General features: G+C 43.8%; 2 protein-coding genes across 2 annotated transcripts; both read right to left on the bottom strand.

Annotated features, from left to right (window-relative positions):
• Nucleotides 1-8,924: 8,924 nt before the first annotated feature.
• LOC120047053 (protocadherin alpha-8-like) lies at nt 8,925-21,096 on the bottom strand. The gene is made up of 4 exons (XM_038992600.1): nt 18,721-21,096; nt 17,799-17,825; nt 12,069-12,085; nt 8,925-9,171 (listed from the first exon to the last, which is right to left on the bottom strand). Exons 1-4 carry the CDS (start codon nt 21,094-21,096, stop codon nt 8,925-8,927), a joined length of 2,667 nt encoding a protein of 888 aa, XP_038848528.1.
• A 194-nt stretch (nt 21,097-21,290) lies between these two features.
• LOC120047052 (protocadherin alpha-3-like) lies at nt 21,291-24,256 on the bottom strand. Its single transcript, XM_038992599.1, has 2 exons — nt 21,874-24,256; nt 21,291-21,328 (listed from the first exon to the last, which is right to left on the bottom strand). The coding sequence occupies exons 1-2, from the start codon at nt 24,254-24,256 to the stop codon at nt 21,291-21,293; spliced, it is 2,421 nt and encodes an 806-aa protein (XP_038848527.1).
• Between the last annotated feature and the right edge of the window lie 1,550 nt (nt 24,257-25,806).

The raw sequence follows: 25,806 nt of genomic DNA, 5'->3' as shown, positions 1-25,806 counted from the left end.
GCTACCTGCCCCAATGCATAGTGCCAACTGTAAAGTTTGGTGGAGGAGGAATAATGGTCTGGGGCTGTTTTTCATGGTTTGGGCCAGGCCTCTTAGTTCCAGTGAAGGGAAATCTTAAAGCTACAGCATACAATGACATTCTAGACAATTTTGTGCTTCCAACTTTGTGGCAACAGTTTGGGGAAAAGCCTTTCCTGTTTTAACATGACAATGTCCCAGCGCACAAAGCGAGGTCCATACAGAAATGGTTTGTCGAGATTGTTGTCAAAGAATTTGCCTGGCCTGCACAGAGCCCTGACCTCAACCCCATTAAACACCTTGGGGATGCATTGGAACGCTGACTGCAAGCCTGGCCTAATAGCCCAACATCAGTTCCCGCCCTCACTAATGCTCTTGTGGCTGAATGGAAGAAAGTCCCCACAGCAATGTTCCAACATCTGGTTGAAAGCTTTCCCAGAAGAGTGGCGGCTGTTATAGCAGCAAAGGGTTTTTAGAGTTTCATAGCAAATGTATTCAAAAGAGAAGAACAGATACATGATTTACACAAGTATTCATACCCTTTGCTATGAGAATCCATATTGAGCTCAGGTGCATCCTGTTTCCATTGATCATCCTTGAGATGTTTCTACAACTTGATTGTAGTTCACCTGTGGTCAATTCAATTGATTGGACATGATTTGGAAAGGCACACACCTGTTTATATAAGGTTCCACAGTTGACAGTTCATGTCAGAGCAAAAACCAAGCCATGAGATCGAAGGAAGTGTACATAGAGTTCCGAGACAAGATTGTGTCAAGGCACAGATCTAAAAATTCTGCAGCATTGAAGGTCCCCAAGAACACAGTGGCCTCCATCATTCTTAAATGGAAGAAGTTTGTAACCATCAAGACTCTTCCTAGAGCTGGACGACCGGCCAAACGGAGCAATTGAGGGAGAAGGGCCTTGGTCAGGGAGGTGACCAAGAACCCGATGGTAACTCTGACAGAGGTCCAGAGTTCCTCTGTGGAGATGGGAGAACCTTCCAGAAGGACAACCATCTCTGCAGCACTCCCCAATCAGGCCTTTATGGTGGAGTGGCCAGACCGAAGCCACTCCTCAGTAAAAGGCACATGACAGTCCGCTTGGAATTTGCCAAAAGGCAACTAAAGACCCTCAGACAATGAGAAACAAGAATCTCTGGTCTGATGACACCAAGATTGAACTCTTTGGCCTAAATGCCAAGCGTCACATCTGGAAGAAACCTGGCAACATCTCTACTGTGAAGCATGGTGGTGGCAGCATCATGCTGTGGGGATATTTTTTAGCGGCAGGGACTGGGAGACTAGTCAGGATCGAGGCAAAAATGAACGGAGCAAAGTACAGAGAGATCCTTGATGAAAACCTGCTCCAGAGCGCTGAAGACCTCAGAATAGGGTGAAGGCACACCATCCAACCTTACAGAGCTTGAGAGGATCTGCAGAGAAGAATGGGAGAAACTCCCCAAATATAGGTGTGCCAAGCTTGTAGCGTCATACCCAAGAAGACTCGAGGCTGTAATTGCTGCCAAAGGTGTTTCAACAAAGTACTGAGCAAAGTCTCTGAATACTTATGTAAATGTGATATTTCTTGTTTTTACATTGTCATTATGGTGTATTGTGTGTATATTGATGAGGGGAAAAAACGATATAATACATTTTAGAATAAGGCTGTAACTTAAGTAAATGTGGAAAAATTCAAGGGGTCTGAATACTTTATGAATGCACTGTATACCCAGTGAAGGCAACGAACCTTGAGGGTTATATCCTTATAGCCTACCCCAAAGTATAATGGGGATTTTTTTGAAAACAACAGCTAACAAAATATAACTCAGTCACATCAAACTCTGAACTGACAGGTATTCCCTTTTCATTTGTTTCAGCTGTTTTGCATTGACATGTATATCCATATTAATGATGCTGCTGCTGCGTGACTTCGCCTGGTCAGAAAAATGTCTAGTTGACGTCCGACATCCTTACCTCTCTATGGCAGCAGATCGAATTCCTGTTTTGCGACATTGTTGCTGAGGTCTGAGTGGCAAACATGCCTGTGCTGTTGCAAACTAAACGTTAGCTAGAAACTACAGGAAATAAACTAAACGTTAGCTAGAAACTACAGGAAATAATCTGCTTAATAAAGCATGCACGCGTAGGTAAAAAACGTTTTTTTAATATAGAACCTTCTGGTCAATTCAAAATGTGACATTCCTGTATGACGACGCTTGAGGACGGTGTTTGAACCAACTTGCAAGTAGCCTAACGTTACCAATTTTCAATGTATTAAGGTAAGCAAAGTTGATTATTTAATTCAAATATATGAAGCCAGAGTCAAATGATAAATTATAGGCTAGATAAATAAAGTTTAAACATTAATAGGATATCAAAAGGGTTCTATATAGAACTTTTAGGGGTTCCATATATGAAGCAAGCGATTGAACCCTTTTTGGTTCTATGAGGAACCATTTATTCTAAGAGTGCAGAGACAATAGAACGAGCAAAACAACACAGAACTAAATAAATAAAAGCTGCATCCTAACTAAGAATGCGTTATAAGAATTTTACTCAATGCCTTTTCGCCATCGTTCTCCTCTACTCTATTTGAACTCGTTCAGCGGCTCTCAAAGCAAAGTGAGCTGTGTCCAGCGCTCTGTCGCTGTCCACGAGCCCTTGAGCTGAAAGACAATTCAGACGTCATTGGCTGCTCGCGATATCCTCTCACGTATTGCCCGGAGAGTGACAGCTGGGTTGATCATACAGCATATTAAGATTACAGGGGTACTTGGCTGCCGCTCCAGTTTCACATCATATTCCTCGCAGTACACAGGATCCCCCGCCCCTCCCCCAATATGTCGTCATATGAAGCATGTTCACTTCGGGTGAGCGGGCGAAACGAACAAGGTCATCAACAAGATGCTCGAGACTTGCCTCTCCGTCAATCTGTCAAAACAAGCTAACATGTCCTCTCCTGTCAGACCCAAATTGCTGAAATAGTATAGAGCGCGTGCAAATTGCAGATGTGGAAAGCGTGGGCACGAAGAATTTAGACGAATGTCGATCACTTGAATAGTTACTCTGCATTTCCTTTCGACAGTCTCACTTTCCCCAAACATCTAGCTTAGATATATCCTGTTAAAAATAAACGAATGTAATCTTCCACCTGACGTAAAAGACCAAAATAATTTTGCTAATTCGTTGTTTTTCACAAAACCCTATTCTACAATCCATCTGAGTGCTGGGAACGCTTTCACACACAAATATACTAACTCCTGACATGTTTGGAGATAGCTTTGGGGGAAGTTTACAACAAGCAATAGTCATTTAATAGCCTGGCAGGCATGAATATACACACACTGCCGTGGTTCCTGGCGACTTGATACACTTTCTTAAAAAGTGGACGTCAGGTTTATAGACGATCGTGACATATGTTAATTTATTGAAAATCATGCGCCACCGCCGCTTCTAAATGATCACACTGGACAAATTGTCGGGCTTTATTAGACGACATTGTAGTAAGTGTAGAATGCATATAATTCCACAACCAACGGTAGGCCTACATCTACGGCTGCGTTAGGGTTAAGGTGGTTCCTCATTTAAATTCGACTCAATATCTCAAACACCTCAAACATCTGGCCATGGGCCCGACGTGGCTCACTGCGCATGTCTGACCGCAGGTGGTCTGGTAGTGGAGTAAAATGCCCACATCTTCCCGCTCAGACTTTCCTCCTAATTAGTACAGTCTGAACCCATGTACCCCTATTAGAATCCAATTTAAAATCAGATTCAATTCAATTAAGAGGGGCCTCTTACTCCTAACGCAATCAGTACGACAAAGTGAGGGGGAGGATCTCTCGACACTGCCTAATTTATTTTCTATACCTAAGGCACGCAGCGGTTCATAATGAATTGAATCCCGGCTCTCGTCTCATCTTCGATCCTTTTACCTCTTGAAGAGCTCTCAAAAGTTGGATAACACTCAGACAGGCATCAGTTTGCTAGACAATCGGCTTTTATAACAGTCAAATTGATTGAGTCATACAGTGAGTACAGTGCCATTCAAAGCACCACGGGTACATACACCCCATTGTGACCTAACCGCAGGGGAGGCTCCACTGGGCGGCAAATCCGGGCATGGACCCCCCCCCCCATAGAATTTGTGCCCCCCAAGTTTTGGTTCCCCATAAACATAACATATGGTGTATGACCTGGACAGCGGCTATATGCCACCTCAACCTGGTCTCAGAGCATTTCATATTATTCTGTATGTAAATCCGAGACACTCCATTTAGTACAATATGCTACGTTTTGTATGGCATGTATTAATTTGTGGCTGTCCATCACCTATTTCATATGATGTGTTACGATGAGAAAAAAAGAAGACACCCGCACACTGCTCTCGCTAGAATCACTGCTCTTTATTAAGCTTTACATATCGGCCTCAAGGCCGATGATATGTTACAACCTACAATTCATATTATATGTTATGAATTTGCAAAATGTAGAATATGATACGAATTTGCAAAAACTACAGTATGTTACGAATTTGGAAAATGTATGACATGTTACGAATTCTAGCTAGGTGGCTAATGTTAGCTAGCTGGCTAATGTTAGCTAGGCTAGGGGTTAGGGGTACGTTTAGGAGTTAGGTTAAAGGTAATGGTTCGGGTTAAGGGAATGGTTAGCTAACATTCTAAGTAGTTGCAAAGTAGCTAAAAATTACTAAGTAGTTGAAAAGTTGCTAATTTGTGAAAATGTTAAAGTTTACTTGATCAGATTTTAACCCCCAACCTTTGAATTGCTAGACGTAACCGTCTGTCTTATGTAACCATACCAAACACAACATATCATACTAATTTGATTCAGAGGGGTTGGGTTAAATGCGGAAAACACATTTCAGCTGAAGGCATTCAGTTGTACAACTGACTAGATATCCGCTTTTCCCCTGACCCCCTTTAATTTGATATCCCAGATTTACATTTACTATGTTACGACTAGTCTATGAGACCAGGCTGATATGCCAGGTGTGCTCTTGTGATCTGAGGAAGGGGGAGAAAGGTGGGGGGGGGGGGGGGGGGGGTGTAATAATCTAATATTTAGCGGTTCAAATCTAAAAATGCATTCTGATTGGGCACCAAGTCATGCAATGTCATACGGTAACACCTGCATTACCTTGTTTAAGAAGCTCATTGGATCCCACCCAGGACGGGGTCAAATTATGCAGACAGCTACAGCTAATAATAAGCTAGCTAGTATCCAGTAGCTTTGTTAAGTGTTGGTAGTAGCACACTGAATAATTGTAGCTGGCTAAGCTTTGATCAGCATGGACATCCGAAAATTGCGGAGGACCATGTCGAGAGAGATGCCGAACTCATTGAGTAGCCTGTTGACCCTACCACCGAAGTTGAGGAGCCTATAGCAGCAAATGTAATACCCGCTGGTCAACAAGATCGAGAAGAGTAGCACCAGCAGCACAACAGTAACATCACAACAAGCACCTGCACATCTGTTACCCCAGCCACTAGCAACTGACGAGCTGTTGCATCGAACCAAACCTGAACCAGTGGAAGCAGAGTTTATTGTTGTTCGCAAATTCTTACAAAGTGAAATCACGACCACAGGCAGCAACAACAAATGGAGCTCACTCAGTGTTCTTCAAAGATACGGCGGGCCTTTGCCAGCAATGTCGACTGTGCTGTTGGCACTGAAACGTGGATTGAAAAAGCTCCCACAGGCATGTCACCCTGGAGCCGGCCTGATTAACATTTGGGACATCTACAGCAATGTGCAAAAATTCCTGCTATAACCCTGAAGAACGTATTCAGTAAACACAGACACAGCATGTTACATCAGATCAACAAAAAGCCTTGCTCGTCCAGCTGGCATTTGAGAGGAACCTGACAAGTACATTTCGCCAGGAAGGAGAATGGAATCAGAAATGTCATAAGGTTCAACACAGCATGGAGGAGGCTGCAAGACTTCCCTGGCCGTCGTGCCCGAATGATTAATTCAATGGTTTTCCGCCATTTCAGACTACTTGTTTTTTGCCATATTTTTTTATGTAATATATAGTTTAGGCCTTTGCTTTTTCCTTCAACATATGTTTTAGATAAATCTGTGATTCTTAATGAATGTCATTGCTTGCTTTTACGGGTCCAATTGATATATACTGTATATACAGTGCCTTCGGAAAGTTTTCAGACCCCTTGACTTTTTCCACATTGTGTTACGTTACAGCCTTATTCTGAAATTGATTAAATAGTTTTTATCCCCTCATAAATCTACACCGAATACCGCATAATAGGTTTTTAGAATGTTTGCTAATTTATTAAAAATAACAAACAGAACTATTACATTTACATAAGTATTCAGACCCTTTAGTCAGTACTTTGTTGAAGCCCCTTTGGCAGCGATTACAGCAGCCTCAAGTCTTCTTCTCTGCAGATCCTACTTTCAGGTCTCTTCAGAGATGTTCGATCGGGTTCAAATCCGGGCTCTGGCTGGGCCACTCAAGGACATTCAGAGACTTGTCCCGAAGCAACTCCTGCGTTGTCTTGGCTGTGTGCTTAGGGTCGTTGTCCTATTGGAAGGTGAACCTTCGCCCCAGTCTGAGGTCCTGAGCGCTCTGGAGCAGGTTTTCATCAAGGATTTCTCTGTACTTTGCTCTGTTCATCTTTGCCTTGATCCTGACTAGTCTCCCAGTCCATGCCACTGAAAAACATCCCCAAAGCATGATGCTGCCACCACCATGCTTCACCGTAGGGAGGGTGCCAGGATTCCTCCAAGTGTAACGCTTGGCATTCAGGCCAAATAGTTCAATCTTGGTTTCATCAGACCAGAGAATCTTGTTTCTCATAGTCTGAGAGTCTTTAGGTGCCCTTTGGCAAACTCCAAGCAGGGGCTGTCATGTGCCTTTTACTGAGGAGTGGCTTCCGTCTGGCCACTCCACCATAAAGGCCTGATTGGTTGAGTGCTGCAGAGATGGTTGTCCTTCTGGAAGGTTCTCCCATCTCCACAGAGGAACTGTAGAGCTCTGTCAGAGTGACCATTGGGGACTTGGTCACCTCCCTGACCAAGTCCCTTCTCCCCCGATTGCTCAGTTTGGCTGGGCTTGGTGGTTCCAAACTTCTTTCATTTAAGAATGATGGAGGCCACTGTGTTCTTTGGGACCTTCAATGCTGCAGAAATGTTTTGGTACCCTTCCAAATCTGTGCCTCGACACAATCCTGTCTCGGTGCTCTAAGGACAACTCCTTCGACCTCATAGTTTGGTTTTTGCTCTGACATGCTCTGTCAACTGTGGGACCTTATATAGACAGCTGTGTGCCTCTCCAAATCATGTCCAATCAATTGAATGTACCACAGGTGGACTCCAAGTTGTAGAAACATCTCAAGGATGATCAATGGAAACAGGATGAACCTGAGCTCAATTTTGAGCCTCATAGCAAAGGGTCTGAATAATTATGTACATTTGTTTTTAATTTTTAATACATTTTCAAAAAAATCTAAAAACCTGTTTTCACTTTGTCATTATGGGGTATTGTGTGTAGATTGATGAGTATATATATTTTTTTAATCCATTTTAGAATAAGGCTGTAATGTAACAAAATGTGGAAAAAGCAAGGGGTCTGAATACTTTCAGAAGGCACTCTATACAGGTTTGCGTTATTTGATGGGCATTGTGACAATGACCAATGTAACCGATTAGTTGTGCTCCGAGGTGAGCCTTTGCGCGGTGCTCCTGTTGTCCGGCTGTCCACTCCAGTGGTGCTGAAATTGGCAGTGCATTTAGTGCTATGCTTTCATCACACTGACTGGCGGTAGCCTGTTGTCCATGGTCCTGAATCGACGGTTACGGTGTGTGCCATTTTAATGAGCGCATCTTGGGGTTCTCTTCAACATTGCTTGCTTTCTTGTGTGCAAAATGACAGTGTATATGGTTGCATTTCAGATAGGCCTCCATTTTTGTAAATGTTGTATGTCGCAGTAGTAGGACCAAGACCTTGTGTAGCTTACAAAAATAATTATGCAAACGTCCACTCTGTTGTCATTCATTTGCATTACACATTAGTTGTGTGATAGGCTACTGTAAAAGTGATGTCAAAACTTTAGCCTACTTTTTCACCCCTTCCCTGCTCTCTTGCTATAGAGTGTGTGTTGCTCTCGGAATGGGCATTTCATCTTATTCGCGGCAGATTCAAATTGACTGTAGAATATGCACTTATTTTTGATTTAGTTCGCTTTTCTGAAACTCTCCCACAGAAAAAAATTGCGCAGCAGGAGAAGTGGTGGCTTGGTTACGGTCATTGCGTAGTGTCACAAATTCAACAGAAATGTAGCTTTTAGTTGTAGTTATTGAAGCTTAAGCTACGAAGCCTGTGAGAATCTTTGAGCGGATCTGTGCGTGTTGGTAGGCGCAAATTGCGACGATGGCTCATTGTTCATGCGTAGGGCCTCGTTTCAGATACATTTTTTGTCCATTTGAAAAGTAGTAAAACCAATCTACTGTACCTTGTGTTATCAGGGCTCAGGGTTATCAATGCTTGTTGTGACCCCTCATGGATTTAAAATGACCCCTCAGACATGTCATCCTGGAGCCGGGCTTGCCTAAACAGTAATGTTCTTGAATGCTGATCTCATCCAATTGATTTATTTAGTCAAAAAGGGAAACTACTAGCATAGCCTGGAGCTCATTTACTTTGAAAAATGACTCAAACTAAAAATGTTGTTTTCATCAATTACAAAATTGGCTCAGCCAGTGGTCATTCATTGGTCTATATGTCTATATGTCTATATGTCTATCTCTGGGTAAATCACACATTCAGGGTAGTAAACATAGTCTGAGTTATAGGCCTATATCAGTATGGTAGACTGAGCATCAAGTTGTTGTTCTGTGTTTATTTGGGACCGTGTGACCTCAGAGATTCCTAGTGCCAGTCTGATTCACCCAGGCACGCAACACGCCCACACAACCCTCCCCTCTCCCGGTGCGGCACCAGCTCTCCTCCACTGAACCCTCTGCCCACGGCGATGACATGCCCTGGCAGCCCGCAAGACGGCCGCTGAGCGGTGAGTCACTCCGATGCCACAAGTAGATGGATAGAGAGCTGAGCGACTCTTCTTCACACTCCAAAGCGAGGCTGAGGGGGTGGCGAACTGGGGAGCTGGAGAGATGCAACGGAAGAGAACAGAGATGGAGGTGCAACGGAACTTGAGTTAGGTTTGATGGACCGAGAGGGAAGTTTTTCATTGGACAGAGTTGGAAATGTTATTTTCTATATTACACATCCTCTATCCTTTCTTTTTTTCCCAATGCCCAATTTAACTGAGCTGTGGAGATGACACAGCGGGGGTCTCGTGTCGGTCCGTACTCGTGAGTCTCAGAAGCATGCGAGCCGCAGCGCTACCCCTGACATTTAGAAGATTCTCCCAGTGGGGCGCCCAAGCTCCATGTTTACGGCAATTTGAGACAGCGATGAAAAGAGGCGACTGTTATCTCGTCAATTACACACACCGCAGGATTTACACCTGGCCTTTTCCACCTCGCTCCATTGTCTGCCTCTCTCTTTTTCGTGTTCTGCTCTTCTGTCGCGCTCTGTCTATTGGGCTGATGGTACATGGGCAGATAACTGACATCTCTCTCACTGTACCTGTTAGAATCCACCCATCTGTTCCACCGTTAATTGCACGCCACAGATCTGTGCATTATTTCATTTGCACTCTAGGGGCTCGGGATTAAGTATCTAAATTCCTCCTCTGCTAGACAAACAGACGTTAGTCTCGCCCGAATAAACACAGTACAAGGTCCAATTCTCTTCAATGGCTCCCTCTCTCTGCTCTTGTCCTTTCACCACTGACTGAAGGGTGAAATCATCTATTCTGCCTCTCTGTCTCCCTCTATCCCATCTCTCTCCTCACCAACCATCACTGTCTCTTTCCTCTCTTCCTGCAATCCTCCCCTACTCGTCTCACTCTCACCACCCCCTCTCTTACCCTCTACCAACTGCATCATACTCTCCCCTCTCAGTGCCTCTATCCTTCCTCTCTCCTGTTTCACTTCTTCTCCCTCCCTCCCCTCCCTCCCTCCCCTCCCTCCCTCCCTCCCTCCCTCCCTCCCTCCCTCCCTCCCTCCCTCCCTCCCTCCTTCCCTCCCTCCCAGCTGTGCTGTGTGTCTGTGACATCCGCTGCTCCAGCTGGGAGAGCTGTGGCCCAGGGCCACCAGAATGTCTGAAGTGGAAACACAGGAGCTAATGTCTCTGCTGCTGCTGCTGCCTCTCCTTCGCCACTGTCATGTCCTCTCTTAAAACCACCCCAGAGAGAGAAGTGGAGCGGGACAGAGAGAGGGAGGGGAGAGACGAGAAACGGAGGAGGTAAAGAATGGAGAGAGACTGACAGGAGGAGAGATGGAGCAGTGAATGGCAGAGTGAAAAAGGTACAGAGCTCTGAGTACACTTCCTGTGCTCTCTTTTTGGAGCTAGACGAGACATAATATTAATGACCCTCTCCATCCATTATGCAAGATGGCGGACATATTAATAACAGACTCTCCAGTAACACTCTCTCTACTAAGACACATTAATTGTCCCGGTTCAAAAGCCATTCGTCCAGCCCCCCTCAGCATCTGTTATGCCATGTGGAAGCCCTCCGTTTCTGAGTCAGATGTCCCAGCTAGAGGAGAGCGCGGCGGGGAGATGGGTCATGGACGGTACTGGGTGAATCAAGCCTCAGTCGCTCTGTCACACACACACATGCACACACACAAAGGGACTGGGACCAGCACTGACTCTAGCCCTGGGTGAAGAGACTGAATGAGCATCTGGGCTCTGAGAGTGTCTTGTCTCTTTGTTATCGTCAGCTGCTGTCTGGTCTGGTGTTCTCAGGGCAAGGAGTGATGACCTCATACATGTCACCCCCCCTCCCCCGCGCCACACAAGATGGAGTCAGAGCTTTGAACCACCTACTGTTCATCGTGAAGAGACACATACATTATGTGTAGTTACACTGTGCCTATACGTAACTACAATGTTAATACACAGGATTTAGACTTCTTATACAGAACTAGTGCATGCCACAAATCTTGCCACTGTATTACACTGCTAAAATAGGGTACATCACACAAAATGGCCACCTGGTTTTCTAGGACTCTTGCTTTTAGGAAATCCATTAAAAATAATAATGAAAAAACAAAATAGCTTTCTCTTTCTCTCTTTTTCTCTTTCTGTCTCTTGTTCTCTCAACAAATGAAAATGCCTGCAGGCTGTTGTGTAGGAGGACAGCAATCACAGCGTCTGTGTTGCCAGGAGAAAAGGCCAGAGTGATGAAATATCTGCATCTACAGGCAGAAAATGACAAAACATCCATTTCCTCAGAGAGAATGATATATAGGCTATAGGAGGAGAGGCTGACAAACCATGAAAGGAATGGCAGAAACACACTGATCATCCGCATTATCACAAATGATACTTTACTCAAGTACTCATCGCATCAGGGAACAATTATTTTTCTAAAGTGAAGAAAACAAATCCTGACAATTTAGGTAAAGAGAGAGCCCATGCATCAGGCTGCACCACTTATTGGAGGGATGTGATAAATGATGGAGATTCATCCATTTCAATCGATAGCTACAATATCTACCATATTGTGTGGAACAGGAGGGTTGAGAGATTTTTTTCTGGAACTAAGCGTTTCAAGATTTGTGCCACAGAGCGAGAGAGAGAGAAACATCTAAGAGCCCTGCAGCTTGCAGCCAGGACAGGATGAGAGAGGGAGAAACAGTAATACTAGGACCTCTATTGGTGTAAGAGGATACTGCAGGGACAGACTCGGCATGGTCTCCACAATGTGTGTGTGTGTGTGTCTCAATCCGCAGCTCCCCTCCTTTCCTCTCCTCCCGTGTCTGACAGTGTGGTTGTGAAGGACAGTGCCAGGCCCCCTCCAGAGGAGAGAGAAGGAAACTAAAAGATGCTGATGAGAGAACCTGTTTCCAATGACAACACCCTCAGCCTGCAAGAGAATACATGTCTGCAACAAGGCATTAGAAATCACACAAGCCAGATCTCACAGATTGATCAGAGCACTCTGTGGTAAACGTGATCAACCACACCCGTAAACACAAAAACCAGATATAACTAACAGATAACATATCTGGTATTTCTGTCAGGTAGCCTAGCGGTTAAGAGCATTGGGCCAATAAACGTAAGGTCGCTGGTTTGAATCCCTGAGCCGGCAAGGTGGGAAAATCTGCTGTCCTGCCTTTGAGCAAGGCAGTTAACCCCCGACAACAACTGTTCCCAGTGCGCCGGTGACATGGATGTTGATTTGTGATCCCCCAGCACCTCTCTTATTCAGAGGTTTTGAGTTTCGGTTGACTGCATTGAGTTGTGCAACTGACGAGGTATACCCCTTCCCCTGAACTTCTTGTCAATAGGGGGGCGCTATTTTCACTTTGGAAAAAATCGTGCCCAAATTAAACTGCCTCGTACTCTATTCTAGATCATACAATATGCATATTATTATTACTATTGGATAGAAAACACTCTCAAGTTTCTAAAACTGTTTGAATTATATCTGTGAGTAAAACAGAACTCATTTTGCAGCAAACTTCCATACAGGAAGTGAAAAACCTGTTCCAGGGCCTGCCTATTCAACTGGCTTATATTTATCGATATGCATGCACTCCTCTAGATGTCAACAGGCAGTGGAAGGTGGAATGGGGTGTCTAGCTTGATCTGAGGTCGAACAAGAGCTTTTGGAGTGGCAGGTCAGGAATTTCCTTTCTCTACCTAGGCGCGCGAAGCACCTCCATATTGTCTTCTGATAAGCGTTCGGTATACACGGCTAATATCTCCGGCTCTGATTTTATTTGATACATGTGATAATAACATCGTAAAGTATGTTTTTTCAACCGAGTTTTATCAGATTATTCAACGTTTATTGGGACTTTTGGAGTTTTCCGTTCTTTGCGTCGAGAGAAACTGGGAACGTCATCAACATTGGCTAGCATTGTGGCGCGAATTCGACAGGAGAAAAGGACATTCTAAAACCAAACAACGATTTATTCTGGAAATAGGACTCCTTGTACAAGATTCTGATGGAAGCTCAGCAAAAGTAAGAACAATTTATGATGTTATTTCGTATTTCTGTGGAAAAGTTATTTCTATTCTCCGCCGTTTTGGCGGGCGCTGTCTCGCAATAACGCAAGCTGTTTGTTATGGTAGTTATTTTTAAAAATCTAACACGGCGGTTGCATTAAGAACCAGTGTATCTTTCATTTGCTGTACAACATGTATTTTTTAGTAAAGTTTATGATGAGTTCTTTGGTCAGATTAGGTGAGTGTCCAAAATAGCTCCTGACATTCTGGGGAAATGTTGCTACATTTTCACAATGTATAACCACGGTTTGCAGCTCTAAATATGCACATTTTCGAACAAAACATAAGTGTATTGTATAACCTGATGTTATAAGACTGTCATCTGATGAAGTTGTTCAAGGTTAGTGATTAATTTTATATCTTTTGCTGGTTTTTGCGAAAGCTATCTATGCGGTGAATAAATGCGTTTGTGTGTTTGGCTATTGTGGTAAGCTAATATAATGCTATATTGTGTTTTCGCTGTAAAACACTTAAAAAATCGGAAATATTGGCTGGATTCACAAGATGTTTATCTTTCATTTGCTGTACACCATGTATTTTTCATAAATGTTTTATGATGAGTATTTAGGTATTTCACGTTGCTCTCTGTAATTATTCTGGCTGCTTTGGTGATATTTTTGATGGTAGCTGCAATGTAAAACTATGATTTATACCTCAAATATGCACATTTTCGAACAAAACATAAATTTATTGTATAACATGTTATAAGACTGTCATCTGATGAAGTTGTTTCTTGGTTAGTGACTAATTATATCTCTATTTGGTCGGTTTTGTGATAGCTACCTATGCGGTAGAAACATGGTGAAAATATGCGGTTGAGTCTTTGGCTATTGTGGTTAGCTAATAGAAATACATATTGTGTTTTCGCTGTAAAACATTTTAAAAATCGGAAATGATGGCTGGATTCACAAGATGTTTATCTTTCATTTGCTGTATTGGACTTGTGATTTCATGAAAATTATATTATATGATATCCCTGTCCCGTTAGGCTAGGCTATGCTAGTCAGCTTTTTTAATGAGGATGCTCCCGGATCCGGGATGGGTATTAAGTAAAGATTTTAATGAATCCAGAACCAAACCATGATATCGTAAAGACCTTCCAGCACACAGAGATCAAAGGCTACCGTGCGGCAAAACTCTTAACTGCATTTTGCATCACGTCCGATTAATAAAATGCTAACACTCTAGCGGCATCGGCGCTAACTTTGTAACACCAATGTATTATGAAAGACCGCACACCTTTCTACCGAGAATCTCCATCTAAAGACTCATAGATCGAAGGGCCTGTTTGAAAGTGGTGCGCAGGTTTACCCCTGCGTATTTAACTCATTCCTAACATGCTTTAGAACCTTTTCAATCTCAGATATAACATCTTGGTTTCAGTAGAGATGATGACCCCTTCCCATGTATGTAGGATGAGGCGGAGAGGCTATTCTGGCTGCGTTTGGCTGTGTCTTCCCAAGTGTACCTCCCTTTCAGCGTAGAGGGTTGGATGGAGAGACTGTGCTGGGTGCGTTTGGTTATGCCTTCCCCAGTGTATCCTCTCCTTTCTGTGTAATGGGCATGACACTACGAAAGTGGAAGTAAATCTCTCCTCCGGGGTCCTGGAGGGGTTAAACAGCGTGTGGGCCGTCCCCGTTCTGCCTGAACATAAAATCAAACAGATTCGTGTTGTGGTAAACAAAGCTATCTGAGACAGCAGGCAGGCGCCCGTTCCCCTCTATCCCTCCACTCAGGACCCCTGGCTTAGTAGCCACACTGGATGGACGGGGATGGATGGATATGGAAGAACCCTGTGGTTCTGAACATGACAAAGCTAATCTATAGACTGCAACAACAGCCTAACGCCATAAAGTGTGTGTGTGTGTGTGTGTGTGTGTGTGTGTGTGTGTGTGTGTGTGTGTGTGTGTGTGTGTGTGTGTGTGTGTGTGTGTGTGTGTGTGTGTGTGTGTGTGTGTGTGTGTGTTCAGTCTTTATCTGTGACCAATTCTCAGCCCCTTGTAATTTCCACTTAGCTGCAAGACACATTTTGTTGTTTAATTTGTTTTCGTCTGCCTCATCCAGGCTCTCTCCTTCTCTCCCTTTCACATGATTTCACCCTGTTCAAATCTGTCACCTTTTTGCTGTCCTCATCTCCCTCCCTCTTTCTCTCAATCCATTATTCTCTCCCCACTCTCACACCTTTCTCCCTCACTCTGCCTTTCCACTCTCTCTTTTTTTCATCTCTGAGTGGGGTGGATTCACATTTGCAGTTCTCTCTCTCTCTCTCTCTGAGAAACAGACTGGTGCACGTCAGCAATGGGGATCATCTCCATAGCAACCTCCATGGCAACCTCAGCTGAGCTCCCATCCCCTTGCCAAGAGCCACACCCAGGAGGTGGGGAAACAGGAAGTGACGTGTTCACACCCGAGTGTCCATGCGTGCATGTCTGTGTGCTAAACAAAGGAGGCTGGAACAAAGCCAGGACAAAGAGCAGGAGTCTCAAGGTGCTGCATTATCATTAGCCCAATCACGTCAACCATGATGCTACCAAAATCTGAACCAGAGAGCTGGGGGTAAGGGTGTTTTTTGGGGTAACAATAGTTGACCCCATCTGGATGGTTACTGAACCTAAATGACTTACAGTAGGTGAATGAATGCCCCTGTTGTAGAAATACAATCCAGTAAAATTGTGAAGCACTTAGCTGGCTACCTCACCAGGGATAATGTACTTAGATAATCAATAATGTAATGCTTTTTGCAACATTGGGGCCAGCAGAGCAGAGGGAGAGGCTTTTAGCCAACACACACTTAACACACAGCCAATGTAATAAACACGTTATTGAATGACACACACTCAGCTAAATACAGGACTACACACACTGCTGCTCCCACAAAGAAACGCATACACCAAGTGCAATACTATTTAATACACCAACATGAATCTGTTGATATCAGGCAATTACACACACTCAAATAAACACACGTACACAGAGAACACACTGACAAACACCCACCCACACACAGACATGGTGGTGACCTGAGAGCTGGAGGGATAAGCCCTGCGACCTCATTCCCCTAACTCTTTGTCCCGCCTCCCCGATTTAGCTGTGATTGACAGCTGAGATGCTGCCGGTAACGTCAGCCCCGCCCAGCCCAGAGCCCAGCCCAGCCTGCAGCTCACCGAGGCGCCAAGGCTCTGAGAGATCCTTGCTGCTGCAGCGCAGAGCGGAAAATTACCACAGCCTCTCTCACACACAGACACACACACACACACACACACACACACACACACACACAGAGAGAGAGAGAGAGCTGCAGCCTACAGAGCGCATTCTGAACCACTCGAATGCAAAGAGACAGCTTCAGGCATTGTTACTGGAGCCATACTGGGACAAACGCAGCACAGAGAGAGCGAGCGTGGCGACATAGAGAATATATATTGTGTGACTCTCAGACACCTAGTAAACACATACTGACTCACATTGGCACTGCAATCTTCCAAACACACACGGACCCACTTACACATGCACTGCAATATTCAGAACCCCTGTGTGTTCATAGAGAGCCCCAAAGCAGACCACATTCTGAACCAACCAAATGATCATACAGTGGCTCTGTGGCTTGTATTTTATTTAGTTGTTTTTACTGACCGACCACTCACAAAAAAATAGGTCAGTGTATTATGACAGAGTATTAGAGAACGTATTATCAAAGAGAAGTACATCATAGAGCTTCATGCGATACAGAGACCAAGGAGGACAGAGCTACATTGAGGCCTAGACTATACAATATTTACAAACCCACTTGAATGCCACTGGTTACAAACAGCACCCTTTTAAATGGCCAAAAGAATGCTCAATCCGCATGAGTAGATAGTGTTTGCTGTTGATAGACACTGTCTGTGTAGTCCAACAAAAAGGGTCTGAGCAGCTTACACGCTGAGCGGATCGAGCCGCCCTGACACACTTAGCGCATGCTAATGAAAATGGGAAGAATCCTGTTTACAGCATGCTCAGGCTGATAGCATGCATGTCTGGGGAGAGCTACTGCTAATTCACCATTACTCCTCTCAGCTGCTACCCCACACACACACAGGCACACACACGTGAAAACAAGGTTGGTGGACTGAAGGAGGGAGGGTAGACGGAAGGAGGGTGGGATAGGGCGATAGGGAGACAAAGAGATAGATAGGAATTGACATCGAGCGAAACACTGAGGCTGAGAAAATGGAAGGAAAATGTTGTATAGAGAGTGAAATAAGGGGAGAGAGAATCAGAGGGATGGAACAAGGCCTGTGGGCTGAGGGGAAAGGTAGGAGGGGGAGGGGCAGAGGGGGCATTGAAGGGTGGGAAAGCAAGAGAAAGGGAGACTGGAGGAAAGAGAAATGATGAATTAGAAAAGGGAACATAGACCGAGAAAGACAGGCAGGGATAGAGACTGAGGGAAAGGGGCAGAGGGTTTGAGGGAAATCAATGAAGGGTTGGGAATGCAATAGGAGCAGAGAGACCATGAGATTGAGAGAAATACACAGTGAGTCAGGGAAATGTACAAAGCAACAGCAGGGGTGAGAAACATAGGGGATAAATAAAAAGGATAAGGGAGAGAATGAAAGAGAAGGATTACTCATGCACTCAGATGTGAAAGAAAAGGTTGTTACAGCAGTAATCCTCCAAGCTGAGGGAACAGCAGAATAAAAGGCTTGAGAGCGCGAGAGAGAGAGAGAGAGAGAGAGGCCTATCCTGTCATCCACACACCACCTGGGGACTCAAAAAGATAGGCAGGCCCCTGCTTGTGCCAAGCCAGCTCACTCACACACAGAAACACAGACTCCTCCATTTACACTTAATTTAAAAGACTGTCTGTTTGCTTCAATTAATATATCACTGAACCTCGGTGGTGGTTTGTAAAAGATTCAACAACATGCAAACACCATCAATGAATCGATCTTGTGGATGCAAGAGAGAGAGAGAGAGAGAGAGAGAGAGAGAGAGAGAGAGAGAGAGAGAGAGAGAGAAGATGGACTCAGAAGAATGCTCTAAGTAGTAAATTTCTAAACATGGGGGTAAGTGTTGACATTATATAAATAGAAGATGGAAATAAAACTACATCCTATGAAAGAAACTATTGGTTGTTGCTCAATCATGAAAAAAAAAATCAGAATCCATCAAAGAAACAACAATAGCTGACGTTCTGAGTCTGCTGCCATTACAAAGCTCACAATTTGCCTTTTTCAATTAGGCTGCAACTGTATCATCATCATTTTTGGATTATTGAATTAAATACAAAAGTAACTCGGAAACACATTTCCACAGCGTCATAGAGAGGCATTCCTACGTCACAGATGTTAACTTTAGCTTTTGAAAGCTTAGCGCCCCTTCAGCACCCAGGACAGCAACACTCACTCAAGACATGAGGCGATACGCTCATTGAAAATAAGCAAAGGTGACAACTCTAGAGTTAAGGGCTGTTTTCTAAAGTAAGAGAAACTTTGAAAACAATATTCTTGACTGCAAGAAGTTTAAAGGAGCAATAACGGTATAATTCAATAGAATAAAAGGCCGGTTTATGTATAGCCTAGATCTTACCTTGTCTTGGTTGGGTAATGTCTGAGTCCTGTCAAACGTGTCATTTCCATTAATACTGATCAGTTCTGCATCTGCAGGTGGATACGGTGCGGGGAAAACCACTACGTCACTCTTCAGTGTGTCTGAGTTGAAACACACGTCATACTGCTGAGTAGATTTAGAGTAAGACCAGCTCCCGTCAGGGTGTGTGGTGATCATTGGGGCGCTGTGCATGCTAAAACTGTCGTCTGTCCTTAAGCATTTTACAGCTATTAAACTGATGAGGCTCAGTAAAAATATTACTGACACCGAGGCAATGGCGATGAGCAAATACAAGTTTAAATCAGAGAAGCTCTCCTCCTTTCTTGGTACGTTTCTGTATTGAGTCTGGATTTCGCCTGTACTTTCAACCACCACTACATCAATAGACACAGTCGCTGACAGTGAGGGTTCTCCGTTATCAGAAACCAACACCACCAACGGGTGAGTTTTCAGGTCATTGTCACTCATTCGCCTCTTAGTCCTAAGTTCCCCGGTGCTGGTTCCGATTCGGAAGAGGTTGGTTCCCTTGGGCTCAGAGATGTGATAAGAAAGCAGCGCATTGTAGCCAGAGTCGGAGTCTACAGCCCTGATCTTGGCCACAAAGTAGCCCGCTTCAGCAGAATAGGGAATGTTCTCAGTGTTAACGGAGCCGTGCTCAGAATAGGGCGCGAGGATCCCAGGTCTGTTGTCATTCTCATCCAGAATAAAAACGTTCACAGTCACGTTGCTGCCGAGCGGAGGAATACCAGAGTCTGTAGCCTGAACTTTAAACTGGAAAGTTTTTATGTCCTCATAGTTAAAAGACTGAAGACTGACTATATCTCCAGTATCTGAGTTTATATTTACAGAAGATGATACGAAAACACGTTTATCTAATGAAGAATAAGTTACTTTTGCATTTTCATCTGAGTCTGGGTCAAAAGCAGACGTCGTACAAATAACATCTCCTACCTTACTGTTTTCTTTTACATAAACATTAATCACTGGTTCTGAGAAGCGAGGAGCGTTGTCATTCACGTCAGAAACGTGTACAGTAATAACGCTGGTGCTAGAGAGAGGCGGGGTCCCTTCATCCGTAGCTGCGATGGTGACATTATACTGAGAAGCACTCTCTCTGTCAAGAGGCCCATCTACTACTAAAGAATAATGATTAGTATAAGAGCTCTTTATCGTAAATGGTACGGAGTCTAGTATTTTAACCTGTACGGCGCCATTTTTGCCTGCGTCATTGTCAATTATTGTTATCAGGCCAACCATTGTCCCTAATGACGCATCCTCTTTTACAACGTTAACTAAAGACGTGACAGATATCTCTGGTGGATTGTCATTCACGTCGGTAATTTCGACCAGCACTTTACAGTGAGATGCTCTTGGCTTGTGGCCTTTGTCTTTAGCTTGGACACGGATTTCAAACGCGTTGTTTGTCTCGTGATCAACCACGCCTTTCACAGTGATTTCTCCAGTAACGGAATTAATTTCAAATGCATCAATGCTATTGTCATTGTTTTGGTTGATAAAACTATACACTATTTCTCCGTTTAGCCCCTCATCTGAATCTTTCGCTTCAACCATAATCACGGAGCTACCCGGAGGCGTATTCTCAGGAATACGAGCTTTGTAGAGGGGCTTTGAGAAAATAGGAATATTATCGTTAACATCCTCTACATTTATTATAATAAGTGATGTCCCTGATCGAGGAGGTTTTCCTCCATCTACAGCGGTCAGTGTGAGCTGGATCACAGGCTGTTTCTCTCGGTCTAAAGCTTTCTGCAGCACTAACTCAGCAGACACACTCTGCTCTCCACCGCTCTGTACATCCAGGGAAAAGTGTTCATTCGGGCTCAGCTTGTAGCTCTTTACCGAGTTAGCTCCTATGTCCGCGTCGTAGGCGCTGTCCATAGGAAATCTCTCACCTGGAAATGCAGACTCCGATACATTCAAATATGTTTTAGGAGACCTAAACGATGGCGAGTTATCATTTATATCCAAAACATTCACTTCAAAGCGGTATAGGTTCAATGGCGAATTCACAATGGCTTCTAGCGTTAAGGAACACTTCGTGCTCCGAGTACAGAGCTCGTCTCTGTCTATTCTCTCCCTCACGGACAAAATGCCAGTCTTTGTATTTACATCGAAATACCTCTTATTGAGTCCCGAAATCTCAAACCCGCGATATTCAAGGTCCTGCACGTTAAGATGCAAATCCTTCGCGAAATGTCCAACAACAGTGCCCGGGTTAGATTCCTCCGATATGGAATAGACAATCTGTGCTGATGCGATACTCCAAAGATGGGACAACGGCAGAAGGTAGTACATCCACGAATGAAAACTAAACGCTTGGTGAGTCATTGTGACAGTATTCTGTTTACCAACCCTTCAGCTACCAAAAGCAGCTATCGTCCGCATAGCTGCGTAATTTCTTAAAATCCAAAACAGATCCAGACGAGATCCACGATGTTCTGCTGCTCGGGCAAACAAAGCCTTTTTTTCGACACCGAACAATGCCCCTGTAAAGGGAGGAGCCTCAAACAACGAGCGAGGATTTACACGGTGTGAGCAGATAGCGACACCGGGTGGATATCTACAGAGAAAACGGAACAACTCGGCTATAGATTTCTTTGGAAGTGAAGACCAAAAACAGCAATCCCCCAAAAACACATAAAAGGTAACAGTGACCATACAAGCTATGGATCATGACCATAATATCTGTTAATATCCGACGATATTGGTGAGTTCTACAGTATTTTAAATATGAGGAGGTAAAAACTACTCCATTTGATTCGGCCTAGTTAACATAGACACCAGAACCCAAATGTTCAGCCACTTCATCAGACAAACTTCTCGCAAACGGGCATGATGCGTTTCAGCACCATGGAGAGCGAGACCACTCTCGTTTTAACCATGCAGGCAAATATTAAGCAAATGTTACAACTGGTACAAATGTTACAAATGTTACAACTGGTACAACTGGTAACACAATGTTACAACTTCAGAACGTTCTAAAATAAAACGGATCATTCAAAAGAGTAACAAAACAACGTCATAATAACCAGCATAAGCAAAACAATGCAGATAAGTTGGTAGGCCTAAACAAAGGGGGAAAAACAGATTTCAGTTTTAACTGACCTGTAACTCTTACCTTGTCTTTGTTGGGTAATGTCTGAGTCCTGTCAAACGTGTCATTTCCATTAATACTGATCAGTTCTGCATCTGCAGGTGGATACGGCGCGGGAAAAACCACTACGTCACTCTTCAGTGTGTCTGAGCTGAAACACACGTCATACTGCTGAGTAGATTTAGAGTAAGACCAGCTCCCGTCAGGGTGTGTGGTGATCACTGGGGCGCCGTACCTTTTGAAACTGTCGTCTGTCCTTAAGCATTTTACAGCTATTAAACTGATGAGGCTTAGTAAAAATATCACTGACACCGAGGCAATGGCGATCAGCAAATACAAGTTTAAATCAGAGAAGCTCTCCTCTATTCTCGGCACATTTATGAATTGAGTCTGGATTTCAATGGCACTTTCAACCACCACTACATCAATAGACACAGTCCCTGACAGTGAAGGTTCTCCGTTATCAGAAACCATCACGACCAACGGGTGAGTTTTCAGGTCATTGTCACTCATTCGCCTCTTAGTCCTTAGCTCCCCTGTGCTGGTTCCGATTCTGAAGAGGTTGGTTCCCTTGGGCTCAGAGATGTGATAAGAAAGCAGCGCATTGTAGCCAGAGTCGGAGTCTACAGCCCTGATCTTGGCCACAAAGTAGCCCGCTTCAGCAGAATAGGGAATGTTCTCAGTGTTAACGGAGCCGTGATCAGAATAGGGCGCGAGAATCCCAGGACTGTTGTCATTCTCATCCAGAATAAAAACGTTCACAGTCACGTTGCTGCTGAGCGGAGGAACACCAGAGTCTGTAGCCTGAACTTTAAAACTGAATGTTTTTATCTCCTCATAGTTAAAAGACTGAAGACTGACTATATCTCCTGTATCTGAGTTTATATTTACAGAAGATGATATTGAAACACTTGTGTCTAATAATGAATACGTCATCTTTGCATTTTCATCTGAATCTGGATCAAAAGCAGACATCGTATAAATGACGTCACCTACCGGACTGTTCTCTTTAACATAAACATTAATAATGGGTTCTGAGAAGCGAGGAGTGTTGTCATTGACATCAGAAACGCGCACAGTAATAACGCTGGTGCTGGAGAGAGGCGGGGTCCCTTCGTCCGTAGCGATGATAGTGACATTATACTGAGAAGCACTCTCTCTGTCAAGAGGCCCGTCTACAACTAACGAATAATAGTTTTTATAGTTCGACTTCAATTTAAAAGGAACAGCCTCAACAAGATTACAGTTAGTTAGGCCATTTTTCCCTCCGTCTTTATCTATCACTGTCACCAAGGCGACTACCGTGCCTATTCCACTATCCTCTTTGACTGGGCTCATTAATGATGTCACTGATATTTCAGGAGCATTGTCATTGACATCAACAACCTCAACTAATACTTTACAATAACCACTGCGAGGTGAGGAGCCTTGGTCAGTTGCTTGTACACGTATTTCATATGCTGCGTTTTCCTCCTGATCCAAATGTCCTTTGACAGTCATTTCACCTGTATCTGAATTCAGGGCAAACATATCAGCAGGATTCAGATTCCCACGCTCAATGAATGAATACACAAGTTTACTGTTTAGTCCTTCGTCTAAATCAGTAGCACTGAGTGTTAAGACTGTGGTCCCAAAAGGTATATTCTCAGGCACACTGACCTTATACAGCGGCTTGCTAAATGAGGGTGAATTATCATTAGAATCTATGACATTTACAACAATAGGCAACGTTCCGGATTGTGGAGGTTTTCCTCCATCTACAGCGGTCAGTGTGAGCTGGATCACAGGCTGTTTCTCTCGGTCTAAAGCTTTCTGCATTACTAACTCAGCGGACACACTCTGCTCTCCACCGTTCTGTACATCCAGGGAAAAGTGTTCATTCGGGCTCAGCTTGTAGCTCTTTACCGAGTTACTGCCGGTATCTGCGTCATTCGCTATTGGTAGTGGGTATCGCTCGCCGGGGTATGAAGATTCAGATATGTTAAAAGTAGCAACCTTTTTAATGAATGACGGAGAATTGTCATTGATGTCTAAAATATTCACCTCAATGCGGTGGAGAAGCATAGGATGGCTCAATATGGCCTCTATATTTAGAGAGCACTTTACCGTATTCGGACAAAGCTCCTCTCTGTCTATTCTCTCGTTAACGAACAGTACTCCTGTTTTCAGATTCGCATCAAAATAGCTCTTACTCTGTCCCGATACAATCCTTAGACCCCTCGACTCCAGTTCGTGTACATTAAGGTTTAAATCCTTAGCGAGATTCCCCACAAACGTGCCTTTGTCCACCTCCTCTGAAACGGAGTAAGAGATCTGCGCTGCAGACCAGTCAAATAAACAAAGCAACGCGACGCACTGAATCCAAACGCTTTCTCTTTGTCTTCGACGAATCATGGTTGTTTTTTCAAAATAAATTAATCCAACAGAATATAGTCACATATCCACCAAACCTAAAAATCTGTAAAATGATTTTTTTTTTTTTAAATCCACCCAGCCCATTCCGTCTCACCACCATTCGAGAGTTTCGCATCACAATGCTCTCGAGACTGGTGACGCTAGGCTCTTTTTCAGTCAGAGGAGGAGTCATAGAACATCAGTGACTTCATTTCCTTCTGTGGTCTATAGTGACACCGTGTGCCACTTGCATTTCACTTGTTGTTAGAACACTGCGATGACCTCAAGTCGACAATATCATACTGGACATTTACTCACCGAAAGGCCCAAGTGTTAAAAAGGACAAATGTGCTGTTACATGCAAAACACAGGGAACGTAGCTACATGCAAGTAAATGAACTTCACGTAAAGAAATACATTTCACATGGTCATGTTCTGATAACAATGACAGAAGCTAAAACAATCAAAGATCAGTAGTGCGGACTAAAACGTAAGGCATTGACACGGAAAGCTCACTGGTCTACCATTCTATCTTTATTTAACTAGGCTAGTCAGGGAAGAACAAATTCTTACTTTCAATGACGGCTTAGAAACAGTGGGTTAACTGCCTTGTTCAGGAGCAGAACGAAAGAGTTTAACCTTGTCAGCTCCGGGATTCGATCTTACAACCTTTTGGTTAGTAGTCCAACGCTCCAACCACTAGGCTACCTAATGCTCTCAAGACTACAAATACACAATACTCATGAACACATTTCCACGTTGCATCTATTCCGTTACACCAGTGGAAGGTATCAATACGTTTACATGCGTTACACACTAATCATTCGATATTAAACTGATTATGGCAGTAGGGAGATTATGCAATCGTCATGTAAAGACGCTACTCTGCGTATCTTAATGAGTGTAATGTCAAAATCGAAGTAAGCACACGCCGATTAATACAGCTGGTTTCCTGAGCAATCTTTCGAATTATTAGGACGTGTAAACATCTTAATCGGCGTTCCAGCGATGTATTTGATCTGCGCATGTGCTAGCACCAGCTGAGCCAGCCTCCCTCTTTATCTAGAGTGAAGTGAGTTCGGAACAACTGAATGTACGCTTCTTAGAAGTAGGTCTCACATACAAACTTTATATACCCGAACTCAGAATAAAATATGCTTCCCAAAAATAACATGGTCGCTGTGGTAGAACGTTTATTTTGATTGACGGTTTTCTGCACGTATCAGAGTGCCACCAGCTGGCCTGATTTCAAATGTGTTCATGTAAAAAAGATTATTAGGGGAATCGTTATTCTTGCAAAGCATATAAACGTTTTAATCGAACTAATATATGAATCTGACTATCCACAATAATAGCATTATGTTGTGCATGTAACCGCATTCAATGTTAAATGAACACTGCCCCTAATCAGAGCACAAACGGTTTCAGTGCCATGGACTGTGCTAGGAGTTCCCCACTTGCTGAACATAGACATTTGAAAGGAAAAGCTACGGTAGAAATGGCTAAAGAAATCTCCTTGAGGGTAACATAGTCATTATCAATTCTGTAGC

The sequence above is a fragment of the Salvelinus namaycush genome, chromosome 5 (genome assembly GCF_016432855.1).
Source record: "Salvelinus namaycush isolate Seneca chromosome 5, SaNama_1.0, whole genome shotgun sequence".
In the NCBI taxonomy this organism is placed as follows: domain Eukaryota; kingdom Metazoa; phylum Chordata; class Actinopteri; order Salmoniformes; family Salmonidae; genus Salvelinus; species Salvelinus namaycush.
The sequence above is the reverse complement of the archived record's forward strand: the minus strand, read 5'-3'. Positions and strand labels throughout refer to the sequence as shown.